The sequence below is a fragment of the Erpetoichthys calabaricus genome, chromosome 7 (assembly GCF_900747795.2).
Source record: "Erpetoichthys calabaricus chromosome 7, fErpCal1.3, whole genome shotgun sequence".
Lineage (NCBI taxonomy): Eukaryota > Metazoa > Chordata > Cladistia > Polypteriformes > Polypteridae > Erpetoichthys > Erpetoichthys calabaricus.
The window spans coordinates 71,825,925-71,843,094 of record NC_041400.2 but is presented as its reverse complement, the minus strand read 5'-3'; the positions used below and the strand labels follow the sequence as shown (position 1 = coordinate 71,843,094).

General features: G+C 35.7%; 1 protein-coding gene across 1 annotated transcript in view; it reads right to left on the bottom strand.

Moving 5' to 3' along the window:
* Positions 1–17,170, bottom strand: part of dcaf12 (DDB1 and CUL4 associated factor 12) — a 96,864-nt gene that overhangs the window by 57,239 nt on the left and 22,455 nt on the right. Inside the window, exons 3-4 of the mRNA XM_028792381.2 lie at positions 10,464–10,524; positions 2,140–2,333 (exon numbers count right to left, since the gene is read on the bottom strand). Coding sequence (XP_028648214.2) covers positions 2,140–2,333; positions 10,464–10,524 — 255 coding nt within the window. The remainder of the gene's footprint in view (positions 1–2,139; positions 2,334–10,463; positions 10,525–17,170) is intronic.

Sequence of the window (17,170 nt, the reverse complement as noted above, 5' to 3'; positions counted from 1 at the left end):
TATCTATCTATCTATCTACTGCTGCTGAGAAACACCCCCACATTAAAATGCTACCACCTCCATGCTTTTACTGTAGGTATGGTGTTCTTTGGATGGTAAGCTGTATTGGCTTTCCACCAGATATACTGTTTGACGTTGAGGCCAAATAGTTCTATTTTGGTTTCATCTAAACATAACACCTTTTTTCATTTGGCCTCAGTGTGTTTTGGCAAAACTCTTATGAAACTTGATGTGGCTTTTCTTGAGGAGTGTCTGTTTTCTTGCAACCCTCCCATACAAGCCACTTTTTTGGAGCATTTGTGACACTGTTATGATATGGACACAATGACAATTCTTTGTCAAAAACTCCTGTAACTGCTTCAAAGTTGCCATAGGCCTCTTGGCAGGCTCTCTGACAAGTTTCCTTCTTGCTCTTCCATCCAGTTTGGAGGGATGGCCTGGTCCAGGAAGGGTCCTAAGTGGTATCAAACAATTTCTATTTCTTCATTACGGACTGATAAAGGTTTGAATTTTTTTTGTACACATCTCCTGACTTGTGCCTGTCCACAACTTTATTCCTGAGATATTTTGCCAGTGTTTTGCCACCCACAGTTGATTATTGGCTTTAAGCTCCACTTCCAAGCACTATGCTGTAGGAACAGTGTTCTTATGCTGAACTAATCAGAATGATTACTGTTATCACAGGTGGAAGCCAATTAGCCTGGTGTGCAATGGAGAAGGTGATTAGTTACACCTGATTGAATTTACAAGTATTTTTAGGAGGGGAGTGATCCTTTAACCATCTCAGTGATTCTGTTTTTTGTTTTATTTTCCTGAACTGTTTCTATTATATCTTTCACTTGGCTGTTACAAATTACATTGAATAAATACTGCTGGACAAATTTTTTGTGTGTGTCTTCATTTCAGACTGCAAAGCAACAAAATGTGAATATTTTTAAGAGGGGTTCTTTTCTACACCCACTCCATATAAACATTTCTACTTATCTTTACCAGTAATGGTGCACCATATATGGTTATAGGTATCAATGTTATAGGAGGTGTGGCAAGTATAGAAGTAATCAGAATGTACTAGTCGGAGAAACTCAAAATTTTTAATTATACTGTTAAATGGATTTTAGGCCATACCGTCCACTACTATTTACGTGTATTCAAATTTCATACATGATAAATCTTAATTAATGGCTGAAAGCTCTAGTTAAAATAATGGCCCAGCTCACAAGGTGAGATAAATTTAAACGATGTACCTGTAAGTGAGTATTACATGTTGTAGCAAAGAATGCCAAGACCTAATACTCAAATTTCGACAGTTATAAAAGATTTAAATTAAATGACATTCAATTTTTTGTAAGTATGACAGATTGTTACATTTTGCCCAAAAAATTAAGATTTCAGCTTAAGTTCAGTTTAGTGAAAACAGAGCAATACATTTCTCAATCAGATTACAAAAAAAAAAAACAACTACAGTAAGATCATATTTTGTAGTTCCAGACATACTTTTCCTCTAGGTGCTATATTACAATACACTCCATTTTCAGGTACAGTTACAACACATGATTTTTCTAGAGGTGGTTGCCAGCTAATTAGTCTTTTTTTGATGAATTTATAGAAGGTTTTTCCAAATAAAATGTTAACATTAAGTAGTGATACGTAGTGATACATTTTTATTTTAACTGGGATGGTGCAGAGGTAATATTTTACAAATGTATATTAAGCAGGTAAATAAAACATAATGCACTCGTACAAACAGCAAATTTTCTAATATTGGAAGTGCTGCTCATATCAAAATGGTCTCTAAGCACAAAAATAGGCACCTGTGACAACAGAAATAAAATATAAAAATTCAAAGCATTCACTTATTTACCTAGTATTTATAAGGACATGCCATGTTAGTGCATCACATGCAAGCTGTAATTTAATTTTTTTTTTTTTTTACCAAAAAGGAAAGCAAGTATTAATTGTTGTATATAATGAACAGCCGCCCATCTCAAAATGAATCATTTTATTTCAGATAAATAATGAACATCAAATACATAATTGTCTACTGAAGATAACATCACTTGGAGCTGACCAAAAGATTTATTTTTCAAAAATGTATTTTTTTGTGTTAGGATTTCAAGATTAAAAACTTCTGTTACTCACCTTATTATTGTTGTTAAAAGCAAGTGCTCGGACTTTGCAGTTGTAGGGATTAGTATATTCCTTTGGAATGTCCTTGAGAGCACGATGTGTTATGTATGCGTAGGTTGGGACACCAGTAGCATCCCTGCAAGAGTCTGCTTTAGACAGAACTTCTTCCGTCACCTCCCAAAGGCCCATGGAGCCATCACGAGACCCTAGGAGACAGAGGGCAATCCTCATTATTTAGTTTTTTGTCACAAAGTCTGACCTTTTCAACAAATATTTCCATCTATACATTCACAGCTCCAAAAGTAAAAATACTAATTATGCCTACATTTTTTATTATTATTAAGCATTTAGACACAAATGACAGATACCTCAACCTTATTTACATATTTTCCCCATTCTTTCATTCAACATCTTATAAATAACTCACCTTATAAAAACTTGCATACATGTATACGTATATAATTTTGAGAAATTAATGTTCCAAGCTTACCACTCAGAGAAATTATTTTAAAATTTGAGAAGCTAGCTAAAAGCAGAAACATGTACATGACTCACATATTTGACAAAGAAGACATAGGCTCAATTTCAATAAAATCAATTGAACCACTTCCTGCTATGGTGGACTAAAAGAAATCTGTAATATTTTTGTAAACAATTACTAGAACAGCATTTGAATTTAGCAAGCAATTAAATCTCAAGAGTCAATAATAGGTCAATTATTTTTAAAACCATATTCACTTTATAGCATGAATTTACCAAGGTTTGTTTAATTCATTTAGGTATTTAAATGGCAGAAAATTTTGAATGATTAGGATTATTAATGACTTCCATCTCACTGTACAACAATCAAGTATTTATCACACAAAGGTGTTTGAAGTTGTACATTTAGGATAATGATAATAAACAGGACACTTAAATATATATTCTTATCAAACAGAAGAGACCAAGAACTATATATACTACAATGAACAACAAAAATTCTGTTGAATTTAGCATCAAAGCTAATGCTGTATATAAACATAATATTTTACTGGTTTATCTACAAATATATAATAAAGATGTTAGAAAGGTTTTTGTAAATTAAAAAAATCAGACAGCTTTTGATTTTTTTCTTTGCTTTAAGAGGTTTACAGTTGGTTCTACTATGAATAAGCCAGATAAACTAAATCAAGAAGTTTCCTGAGAACACTCTGACATGCAAAAAAACAAACTAACACACCTGATAAAAGCCTTTCAGTCCTTTATACCATAAATTTAAGCCAGAAAAGAACCAGACTGTAATTTTATTATGTAAAGTAATATTAGGGGCTACTACTAATGAATGTCAAATGTGACATGCCCTCAAAATTTCAGTCTTTTGATTGCTACCAAGAATTTATAACCATATGTAATAAGACAGCTGTAAAACTGTTGTTGTTGCATGCATATGTCAATGTAAAAAGTACATTTGTTTATTCAAAAAACTCTTACATACTGAACCCAAATGCAGAAACTAGTGGGGTTTTATTCCAGCATGCCATGATACACAAATATGGTTTTAATACTAGATTACGTAAGGCAGGGGGAAAGAAGTACCAGCCTTATGCAAGAAAACTATGAAGCACTGACATTAATGAGAAAGATACAAAGCCAGCTTTAAATGTTATCATGTCAGAGTACGTAGATAAGGCATTCCTATTAATGTATGGAGGAGCACCAAGACTAACATATCTAACTTAATGTAGTATATTTCAACAATAATGATATAAACACTACACTAGCTTTCCTCTGTGAAATACTGATCAATCACCACAAACCAGCAACAAATGAACAAATATTGCCTGTAATGTAGCAAACACTGCTAAGCACCAACACATGGATAAGCCTGATTGTCCCTCGTCTAGTGTCAATTGGTCACCATGCAACCCCAACCTACCCCTCTTTAGGGAGTTTCAAGAGCATAGATGTGCTGTACTTCCAAACTGCTGCATAGGAGGGGGAGTGACAGGCATGTTAACAGCTGACATGAACATCAAAATTGCTGTGCACTTTGTGACCAACATGCAATTAAATGTCTAGTCCCAATTGCAAACATACGTTTGTGCATAACTGTACTTTATTTTACACCAAGTATTCATAAATTCTGTGCTTAATAACTATGTTGCGGGTATTATGAACATATATATATTTTTAATTTGAAAATACTGTAAACGTGAAATTGTTTAGATTTGTTGCTAACTACACTATAAATAATGTATGAAGGAAGCATCCTAGCATTTACATTGGCTTTAGCCTCTAGATCAAAATTTCCCGATTATTTTTTACTACATTTAAGGAAATACACATTTTTTAACAAATTAGTGTTTTTGGACATTTCAGCATCTTAGATCAACAGTTAACCCCATGCCACTATCAATGATTGGTCAGCTGCTGTTTTGTTGGTTGGTGACTGGATGCCTAGGCTGTGGCAACATTCTCTCACTTTTCTTTCCCCCTCAACTTGTATCACTCTTATTCAAAGAGCTGTGGAAATTGGAGGAGTGTCAGGAGTCCTTCATATGATTTTTAATTTGTATGCCATTAGACATGTATGGTGGAATACTTTGGACAAAATTTAAATTAATAAATAAATCACGGCAAATAAATGTATTCTAAAATGTGATAATAAATAAATAATAAGGATACAGTATGAGTACAAACAAATATGTGTCACTTGATATATTTAGTTTGTTCATTTATTTAATTATTTCTTCATATTCAGCAATATCCCTTGAAATGAAAACGGTCATTTTCATCCATCCAAAGATAAGTCAGATCAAGGTGTGAGCCACAGAACTCCCAAGGAAGCGCATGTTTTAACAGTGCATGTCTGTCACATATATTAGTACAAGAAAAAAGTTGCTCAGATTTACTGTGTGATGCAGCTACTTTAATTCAAGAAACTCTGAATTCATCATCCTTTCAGAAATGTAAATCTGAAGTACAGTGCCTTGTGAAAGTGTTCATCCCCCTTGGTATTTTTCTTCTTTTGTTGCATTACACCCTGGAATTAAAATGGATTTTGGGAGGGTTAGGGCCATTTGATTTACAAAACAAGCCTAACACTATGAAGGTGCAAAATATTTGTACCATGACACAAATAATTACCGTAGATACTCGCGTATTAGTCGATCTCGCAGATAAGTCGAGTGTATTGTTTAAGCCGAAAATTACGAAATTTGTTATGACCCGCGTATAAGTCGAGGGTAAAACTTGACAGCTATCAGAGATAGAGGGCGACAATCAGCTGTTAATGGCGACAAAAGTCACTGACACGTCACAGGCATTCCCTGTGCTTGGAGGAATGCTAGACTCGTTGACTCGGCAACTAATCCTTGCGTGTGCGTGAGTTGTGAAATGTAAACAAAGGCAAGATGGCGTCGATATGTCACAAGGGAGCGAAGCACGTGCAGAAAAGAAAACACTCGGCAGACAATGTTTTGCACATTATCGCTGAGTTGGACTGATTTTTCAGAATCAGATTTTATTGATAGTGATCGGGAATCGAGCAAGAGAGTGAGAAGCCGGCATCAGCTGATCGGACACCAGCCGATGCTGCGCCAGCTGATCGGCTGCCAGCTGAACGCATTCACGCAGCCGATGCAGCTACGGCAAAGTTCGCGTGGGAGGAATACCCAGACATTGATCCGTGAGAGCCGAACTGGCTACCGGACTTCACAAGACAGCATGGCTTGCTGTTGGACACGACAGATCACCCGCTGCTGGACTACTTCAGGCTGTTCTCTCCTGAAGCTGCTTTTCAGCTACTGTCAGAAGAGACAAACAGGTAGGCAGAGACATTTTTTGAATCACGGGCTGCGCTTGCATCGCATTGATAGCGTGCATTGCCTTGGTTCTTTTGATTCCAAATCTGGTTGCACGTGGCAGCTAATGGTATGTTTGTTATCCAAAACCTGCAAATGCTAATGCTCAAATTCAAGTATTTCACAGTTTAAAGAATTATTTAATGAAATTAGAAAAAAATAGCTAATTAGCAATAGTATTGCTGGCTTATAATTATTTCAAAGAACATGGGAAACGGCAGATGACCGGTGACTTAACACCGTGAAGCATTGAGTGTACAATGTCATTACCCAAATTCTATGGACAATTGTATTGCCCCGCGGATAAGTCGATTCTGTTTTTTTGAATGAATTTTAAGGCATAAATTTTTCGATTTATACGCGAGTATCTATGGTAAGACAAAAAAAAAATTTCATTCATGTACGTAGGCATTCATCCCCCAAAGTCACTACTTTGTAGAACCACCCTTTGCTGCATTTACAGCTGCACGTCTCTTGGGGAATGTCTGCATTTGCTTAGCTATCTAGCAATAGGGATTTTCAGCCATTCCTCAAGACAAAACTGTTCAAACTCCTTCACGTTTGAATGGTCGTGCTGGTGTACAGCAATCTTCAAGTCATGTTCCAGATTCTCAAATGGACTGAGATCTGCACTTTGATTAGGCTATTCTAAGATATTTAAATGATTTCCTTCAAACCACTCCAGTGAACCTATAGCAGTATGTTTACAGTCATCGTCCTGCTGGAAGGTGAACCTTCATTCCAGCCTGAAATTTCTGGCAAACTAAAACAGGTTTTACTAAAGAATTGTCCTGTATTTAGTGCCATCCATCTTTTCACCAATACTGATCAGTTTTCCTGTCTCTCCCAATGAAAAATAGTCCCATAGCAAAATGCTGCCACCACCATGGTTCACTTTGGCAATGGTGTTCTAGGGGTAATGGGAAGAGTTAGGTTTGCGCCACACACAACATTTACCATGATGGCTAAAAGTTCAATGTTAGTCTTATCTGACCACAAAACCTTCTTCCTTGTATTTGGGGAGTCCGCCACATGCTGCTGGGAAACTCCAAATGTTTTTTATGTTATTCTTTAAGCAATGGATTTTTCTGGCCATTGGTACTATGGACAGATATTTCTATGTCTGCCGAGGATTTTTGCAGATCATTTAACATTATCCTTGGTGTCTTTGTTGAATCTCTGATTAATGCCCTCCTTGCCTATTGTGTTGGTGGGCAGCCTCCTCTTGTCAGGTATGTAATGGCACCATATTCTTTCAATTTTGTTACAATGGATTTAATGGTGCTCCATGAGAAATTCAAACTATAGCATTTTTTTTTAAAACCCAAAACTGATCTATATTTCTCCACAACTTTATCTCTGACCTGTTTGGAGTACTTTTTGGTCTTCATGTTGCTTGCTTAGTGGTGTTGCTGAATCAGAGGCCTTTCAGAACAGGTATGTTTGCACAAACATAATGTGACAGATCATGTGGCACACTTTGATTGCACACAGGTAAACCCTAATCAATTAATAAAGTGACTTCTGAAGTTAATTGGTTAGACTACATCTTATTAAGGGGGTTCATAGCAAAGGGGATGAATACATATGCACTCAACTTTTTGGTTTTGTGTTTTAAAATATATAAAAGGTGTTTTTATTTTCATTCCATATCAACAATTTGGCCTGCTTTACTAATTCCAATACATAAAATCCAAATGAAAATCCATTTTATTTTCGGAATGTAATGCAAAAAAAGACAAACAGTGAGGGGGAAAGAATGCTTTTGGAAGGTACTGTATCCATTGTAAAGGAGGCACTTCATGGCTGAAGTAGTAGTATATCCACTGTACCAATAATTCAAAATCAAAAAACAGGACTCATAGGCATATCTCATAGTTGCTTGGGGTGGCACTGAAATAAATAAAGGAAGAATTAATTAAATAAATACATAATGAAATAAGCTACAAACACATATTTTGTTGGACATTTAATAATCTATGGTCAGATTGTATTTTGTTATTATTTATTTAAGGTTACATTTCACAATGCATTTATTTAATTGTTTTTTATTTATTTATTTTTGCACAAAATATCCCTAAATACATAAATTTGGCTTAAATTTCAAAAATACTTGTTTTTCAGTTTTGTCTTCATCACCATATCAGTGCCAAAAAACAAAAAAAAAATCTAATGGAGCTTTAAAATTAAATTTACTATTAAATTTAGTATGGAAATTTCTCAAAAACTTGAAGATTATTCAGGGTTAGGGTTTGGCAGAGGAGCACTGCATTAAAAAAAAACACTTAGTGTTTTTTGCCAGACAGACCTAGACTTGTGCACATTATGAATTGTTGTGTGCTGTCTGCTGTGTTTTAACTACTCAATATGGCCTGAAATCATCTATTATGTATACCCTAGCAGCATGAAAGTCATGTACCAATTTACTGTGTTTAGCAGCCCAAATGCAGGTGGGTAACATAAGTGTTAAGATGCACAGGCATCACAAGCACTCTAAATTCATAAAATATACCGTAAGGAAAAAAGGGTGGAAAAAAACAATCTTTACTCATAGCAAAAATTACATGTGCGATACCAGTAAGAAATTCAGATAATATTCACTCATAGCATCATTAAACAAAACTCAAAAGAAATCTATATGTAAAGAAATTTAACCAAGACTAACAATGTAATATATTTATCTAAAGAACAGAACTCCACCAAATATAATCAGCATTTCTTTATTCTGCTCTGGGTATAACTCATAATCCATTAATTGATTTTTCTGAAATTACAAACTACAGGTGGCACAGTGTATAGCACTGCCACCACACAAAAACCAGGTAAAACTCAATGCAAATAAATAAAAGTAAATTGAAATTTTTAAAAATCCATATGCATTTAAAACTTAAACTTCAAGATTTTACAGATTTTTCTCAGTTTCGCACAGATCACATTTTTCCTGTGCGGATAATCCAACAACAATAGAACCTTAATTATGTCACTACACTTAAAATTCCTTATCATATTTGTCCATAAAATAGATTTTAAAAGTTTCAGTTTAAAATTAATAGATTTTTTTTAACTTCATCATACTTTTAATTATATGCATTTTGTTTTACAGTATTATAATAACCACCTAGCCAGATCAAATAAGCAAAGAAACACAATACAGAACATTTCCTAGCGTATCCCCTGAAGATATATTTGAAAGCAAATAACATTTCATGTATTAACCAACTGCATTTAGCAATCAAAAAATCTATTTTACAAATCTGCTTTTTTTCAGCAAATGGTGAGAATTAGGGAACAATGGGTATATGGCAGGAATTAAACCAAGACTGAATACTAGCACACTGATAAAACACTTATAGTCAGGTCTTTAGAATGTAGAAGGAAAATTAAGTACTGGAAGGAGAACTATATGAGAACAAGATCAAAGATCCCAACATATTATAATTTAATAGACTATCAGAGATTTTTACTTTTTGCCAAGACCACAAATTACTTTTTGAACTTTATCTTTAAGATTTGTATCAAGATGAACTTAATCCAAATAACTTTATTGCATGTCCTGTATGTTTCATACTTGCTTTTTGAATTAATTTCCTTAATGGATGATGGTGCTGTGCTTTGCATTCCATGCTGTATTTCCATCCATGTAATCTGGGTGAGATCTAAGAGGCTGTTTTAAATTGAGATTTTTCTCTAATTTATTTCAAAAAGCAAAATTATTTTTTTTGCTATTTCTTTCCACTGACCCAAAAACTGAAATGTTCCACCAGGCTGATGTAGGCTACTTTTAGAGTCTGCATTCATTTTAAAAATGCAATCAATTCAAACTGAAAATAACTATATTAACATTCTCTCCTAAGTACAGTATACTATTATTTGCCATTTATAAATGGCAGACAGGCTTCTTTTTAAACAGTTTTACGGACAGAACAAAACACACCAGAGAAAACAAAGTTAAAAGTATGAATACAAAAAAGCCTTAACATTTTTCAGTTAAACATTAAATTAAAGGAACTATTTAAAAATGACTGCATGAAACACATCATTCACTCAACCCCCCCCCCCCCGCTCCCCCCATGATGAGATTTAATCAACTTGTATTACATACTGTTCACTTTTTTTCCCCTAACAGACTTCTGGTAAGATACAGAGTCAGAAAAGCCAGAAGTGTTACAAAATTATGTATGAAAAAGTGCAAATAAAACTTTAATATAAAATGAGGCTACATAATGACATTGTACTGTTATGCAGTGCATCTGTTTAAGTATAAAAAATAATTTAGCTAGGATAGATTAACTTAATCACAACTGTTAGTCATATTAATGAACAATAAAAACGTCTTATAATTCTCAAGATGTTTTTATCTTTTCAGTTACATGTCAATGTTTTATTTTACCCATCTGCCATTCATGAGAGAAAAGTGAGAAATATCAATGCTTTGGATGATATAGGTCCCTCCACCACAAAATCTCTCCAAACATCAGTCACCATGCCACTCACCAGAAACAGCCATCCTGTCACTAATCCAGGCTATTGAAAAGATCCAGTCTTTATGCCCATCCTGGGAAAAAAACAGGACAGAGAATAAATAGGATCAATTCAGCCTCTTCCCCATATTAATTCTAGTGATATGCATAATTGTGACAATTATATCAATTAAACAAATCAGAAAATGCAGAATTTAAGACGAAACACTAAAGGCATCATATTTGACATAAAAAGATACATTTTCTGCAAAAAAATAATTAAATGTTAACTATCAACAATAGGAACTGCATTTTTCTTCATAACAACAGTAGTCTACAACTGACATGCTTTTTAAACTCACCTTACCTAAACAAAGATGGTGACATCTTTCCATCAATCTTGAGAGCGTTGCTTGTAATAGTTTAAGGATCAGATGGTGCATTTCACCATTATTTATCTTAGTCTTTTTTATAGAACACTATTTCATAACTATAATTAATTATTAAATGTTTTAAATATGATATATATATTAATAGTGTGATGTCACATGTATAGTAACCAAATACCAAACTATTTCACAATTCTGTATTGATTACAGTTTATGTTCAACAACATATTACTACAGGCCATTATGAACAGTTATAACAGATGCTTTAACGAGAACTGAATCGTAGGTGAGATATAACCCTGAGTAGACTCTGTCTGAGACAGGGAGGAAACTGTAATTCAGACTTAATGAAGATAATTAAGCAGCGAAACCAGATGTATCATATTATCCTCTACATTTTAAGCCACACAGTACATATACTATATCTAAATTATACCAAAAGAGCTAAAGGTTTAAGTCGTTCTTAGGAAAATACAAGCTTTTTTTAATTTCACTTTGTATCTTTAACAGTGTGATGGAGAATATTTGGCCAAAGAAATGTCTTTTTTTTTTATATATATATATATATATATATATATATATATATATATATATATATATATATATATATATATATATATATATATACACACATATTTCCACCGAGTGGCTTTCGAGACTTTATAAAAATTTAATTTTAAACATACACACACCTTGGTTCAGAAACATTCCAAGCTATTAAATAATAAAGTTGTATAGCATTTATTTAAAAGCAAACCTTTAGCTTTTCAAAAGGTAACCTGAGTTATATTAAAAAACATCCAACAGTTTTCTACATTTTTATATGTTGGAGATGCAGGAAACCATTTCTTATACATGTTAGCCAATATTTTACTCACATATTGGTTTCCAAGCTATTTTTGTGAGGTTACTTGCAGAAACTTCACAACATTACAAACCTAAGCTTGGTAGTGACAAGATGTAAGCACTAAATAACTGGCTTCCCACGCAGAATATTCTTTATGAATGCTTTCAAAAGCATGCAGACTCCTGGTATATATTACAAGGAAATAAAATGAAAGGAACTGATGAAATCCTCCCAGTTAAGCTTTGTGAATATCAATGTTTTGTCACAGACTTCTGTATTTTATGTTATAGAATAATCTTTTTAATCAAGTGACTTGATGTAACCCAAGCCACAGTGGATGCACAAACCAGTGTGTTTCTTTGTGCTGGTCCCTAGCCCAGATAAATGGGGAGGGTTACGTCAGGAAGGGCGTCCGGTATAAAATTTTGCCAGATCAATATGTGGACAATACAAATTTCCATACAGGATCGGTCGAGGCCCAGGTTAACAGCGGCTGCCACCAGTACAAGGTGGTCCAGATCTAATTATGGAATTATTGCATTGCATTAAAAGTTGCATAGATAGATCTGGACCACCCTATACTGTTAGCCAACAGGGTGCTGGCAGAAATTGGGCTACTGTTGGCTGAAGAAGAAGAAAAAGTGGGGGGAGACTTGTCCAGAGGCAGAAGGACAGGAGGAAGGTAAAGAGAGTGGAACTGAGGGCAGGAACTTTGAATGTTGGCAGTATGACTGGTAAGGGAAGAGAGTTAGCTGATATGAGAGAAGGAAGGTTGATATATTATGCGTACAAGAGACTAAATGGAAGGGAAGTAAGGTCAGGTGGATCAGAGGTAGATTCAAATTGTTCTATCAGGATGAGGATGGGAGGAAAAATGGGGTAGGGATTATTCTAAAGAAGCAGTGTGTCAAGAGTGTTTTGGAGGTGAAAAGAGTGTCAGACAGAGTAATGATTATGAAGCTGGAAAATGAAGGTGTGATGATAAATGTTGTTAGTGCATATGCCCCAGAAGTTGGGTGTTCAATGGATGAGAAAGAAGATTTCTTCAATGAGTTGGATGAGGTGATGGACAGTGTACCCAAGGGGCAGAAAGTGGTGATTGGAGCAGATTTCAATGGACATGTTGGTGAAGGGAACAGAGGAGATGAGGAGGTGATAAGTAGGAATGGTGTCAAGGGGAGGAATGAAGAAGGTCAGAGGAATAGTGGATTTTGCAAAAAGGATGAACATGGCTGTGGTGAATATGTATTTTAAGAAGAGGGAGGAACATAGAGTGACATACAAGAGTGGAGGAAGACGCACATAGGTAGATTATATCCTATGCAGAAGAGTCAATCTGAAGGAGATTAAAGACTGCAAAGTGGGAGCAGGGGAAAGTGTAGTTAGGCAGCATAGGATGGTGGTCTGTAGGATGACATTGGAGATCAAGAACAAAAGGAGGAGAGGGAGGGCAGAGCAAAGGATCAAATGGTGGAAGCTGAAAAAGGAAGACTGCAAGGTTGAGTTCAGGGAGGAGGTAAGACACGCACTGGTTGGCAATGAAGAGCTGCCAGACAGATGGGCAACTACAGCAGAAGTAGTAAGACTGACAGCAAGAAGGGTGCTTGGCATGACTTCTGGACAGAGCAAGGAGGAAAAGGCATCCTGGTGGTGGAATGGAGAAGTACAGTACAGAGGAAGAGAATGGCGAAGAAGAAGTGGGATAGTCAGAGAGATGCAGAAAGTAGACAAGAGTACAAGGAGATAAGCAAGGTGAAGAGAGAAGTGGTGAAGGCTAAAGAAAAGGCGTATGATGAGTTGTATGAGAGGCTGGACACTAAGGAGGGAGAAAAGGACTTGTATCGATTGGCTAGACAGAGGGACCGAGCTGGGAAAGATGTGCAACAGGTTAGGGTGATGAAGGATAAAGACAGAAATGTACTCACAAGTGAGGACAGTGCATTAGGCAGATTGAAAGAATACTTTGAGAGGATGATGAATAAAGAGAATGAGACAGAGAGAAGGTTGGATGATGTGGAGATAGTAAATCAGGAAGTGCAACGGATTAGCAAGGAGGAAGTAAGCACAGCTATGAAAAGGATGAAGAATGGAAAAGCCGTTGGTCCAGATGACATACCTGTGGAAGCATGGAGGTATTTAGGAGAAATGGCAATGGAGTATTTAACCAGATTGTTTAATGGAATCTTGGAAAGTGAGAGGATGTCTGCAGAGTGGAGAAGAAGTGTGCTGGTACCGATTTTTAAGAATAAGGGGGATGTGCAGAGCTGTAGTAACTACACGGGGATAAAATTAATGAGCCACAGCATGAAGTTATGGGAAAGAGTAGTGGAAGCTAGGTTAAGAAGGGAGGTGATGATTAGTGAGCAGCAGTATGGTTTCATGCCAGGAAAGAGCACCACAGATGCAACGTTTGCTATGAGGGTGTTGATGGAGACGCATAGAGAAGCCCAGAAGGAGTTGCATTGCGTCTTTGTGGATCTGGAGAAAGCGTATGACAGGGTGCCTCAAGAGGAGTTGTGGTATTGTATGAGGAAGTCAGGAGTGGCAGAGAAGTTGTACAAGAGTTGTATAGGATATGTACGAGAGAAGTGTGACGGATGCATTCAGCGTGGAGGTGGAATTACATCAGGGATCGGCTCCGACTCCTTTCTTATTTGCAATGGAGATAGAAAGGTTGATAGACGAGATTAGACAGGAGTCCCCATGGACTATGATGTTTGCTGATGACAGTGTGATCTGTAGCAAGAGAAGGGAGCAGGTCGAGGAAACCCTGGAGAGTTGAAGGTTTGCTCTAGAGAGGAGAGGAATGAAGGTCAGTAAGAACAAGACAGAATACATGTGTGTGGATGAGAGGGAGGTCAGAGGAATGGCGAGGATGCAGGGAGTAGAGATGGTGAAGGTCGAGGAGTTTAAATACTTGGGGATCAACAATTCAGAGTAACAGGGATTGTGGAAGAAAGGTGAAAAAGAGTGCAGGCAGGGTGGAATGGGTGGAGAAGAGTGTCAGGAGTGATTTGTGACAGAGTGGTATCAGCAAGAGTGAAAGGGAAGGTCTACAGGACAGTAGTGAGACCAGCTATGTTATATGGGCTGGAAATGGTGGCACTGACCAGAAAGCAGGAGACAGAGCTGGAGGTGTCAGAGTTAAAGATGCTAAGATTTGCATTGGGTGTGACAAGGATGGATAGGATTAGAAATGATTTGTCTTCAATTCTTTTTTGTATAAATTGATCTATTTGTATGGAATGATTACAATAAAATTAATAAATAAAATTAAAAAAAAAAAAAAAAAAAAGAAATGAGTACATTAGAGGGTCAGCTCAAGTTGGACGGTTGAGAGACAAAGTCAGAGAGGTGAGATTACCTTGCTTTGGACATGTGCAGAGGAGAGATGCTGGGTATATTGGGAAAAGGATGTTAACAATAGAGCTGCCAGGCAAAATGAAAAGAGGAAGGCCTAAGAGAAGGTTTATGGATGTGGTGAGAGAGGACATGTAGGTGGTGGGTTTTACATAGCAAGATGCAGTAGACAGGACGAAATGGAAGATGATGATCCGCTGTGGCAACCCCTAACAGGAGCAGCCGAAAGAAGAAGAATCAAATGACTTGTAAATAAACCAGTACAATACTTTAATCTTTAAAGAAGTCTAGATAATGATTTGTATATAGTTATCACTAGTAATTTTTAAAAGATAAAGTACTGTTTAAAATGAACACATTGCTAAGCTATAAAGAGGATTTCCACTCATTGATATATATGTTACTGTTCTGATAATGCAATGAAGTTTACTAAACTTACACAAAAACAAATAAATACGTGGATAAATAAAATGCAAAAGTCATTATTGGCACTGTCATTATTGCTTTCAGTAGATTTCCACTCCCCAGCTCCAGGATAAGAGTGAGAATTTTACCGATTTTATTTATGAGACTAGAGAATACAATATGAGATGTTTGCCCTAATCTTATTAAAGACTCTTTCCAAATCCTCGGTATTCTTTGGCTGTGCACATGGCCTGCCTTTTTCAATACACAGCTTAAGTTTCTAGGTAATTAAACTTTAGAGACCAAGACTGCTGCAGAAAAAAATGAATTAGCCATTTCTTTGTAGCTAATTAGGTGTGCTTGAATTGTTTGCCTCATAACACCTAATTATGGTTACATTTCAACTTCCTGGTGAGATGTTATTATTTGGAAGAGCTCAAAATGTTAATGGACAAGTTGTTAATTAAAAAAAAAAAAAAGTCATGTACTTCACCTCTACATGTAATATCATTGCTATATTATCACTTTACATATTTAAGTACTAAATTTGTCTCACACCTGTACTACCCATGTGAAAAGGTAGTTGCAACCTTAGTTATTCACTCAAAGTTATGAACAAAGTTAATTGATAGTTAGACAGTAACTGAAGCAGGCCCTGAAAAATCTAAACCTTTCCATGAATGTGAAGTAGTCTCTAGAAGGTTTTTAGAACAACACTATGCCTTGACAAGAGAAATCTCCAGAAGAGATGAGGAAAAAAAATGTTGATTAATCAGGAAAGGGTTACAAAGCCACTGTACCACAATGAAAGCCATTATCTCGAAATGGAGAACATTTAGACCAAAGACTCATTCAAAAAGTCACAGAGGATCCCACTAAAATATCCAAAGAACTCAGGACTAGAGCATATAGTCTTTTACAAATGGTGCAATCTAAAATTATTATTCTTATTGCAGCATCAGATGAATGAATTCAGAATTTCTCACAGAGCTCTTCAAGTACATGATTCTTTCCACAATGTCTAGTTTCTTGGTGGATATGATTGAGAATGAGAGTAGAAATACAGTGATCTTTAGGAAATATTACTGTGTGTTCGCTTTCTTCTGGCATTGCAGAACTACTGAGCTGATATCCAACTCTTAACACATTATCTTTTAAATAAGGATCTAATCTTAATATATGATTGCCCTTTTTGACATTAAATTTTCCTTGCTGCAAAACCTTAATTTCCTAGTTCTGAACTAGCTAGGTTTTCTACTGTAAGAGATTTTATTCTCAAATTAGTTTTAAACTTCAACATTCCTTGCTGGAGCAATGCTTTTGCTTTATCTGGATTCTTCTTCGACTGATTGATAAAATTATAAATGTGCTTTCTCCATCTACTCATATGTAAAAAAAAAAACTCTCTTTAAACTTCACTAACCATGCTATGGCCCATTTCAGTTGTATCCAAGTCAAACAGTGACCTATGAACAGATGCAAATCATCCCTGTTTTTTTGACCATGTATCAGATTGACAGTTGTGGTTTTTTTAATTTCTTCATCATCCTCATTCAGTATATTAGGTTGATGTGGTTCTGATGGTTATTCATTCTTTGATTTCATTAGAAAACTTTGTCCCTTTATTCAGCTTTTAAAATCAATTAATGACTCTGTTTTCAGTCCTCTAGACGCCTGATAAGCTGAGTTCATTGAGGTGTTTACATATCTCCACTATGAAGTTTTAGTAGCTTCTCTGAT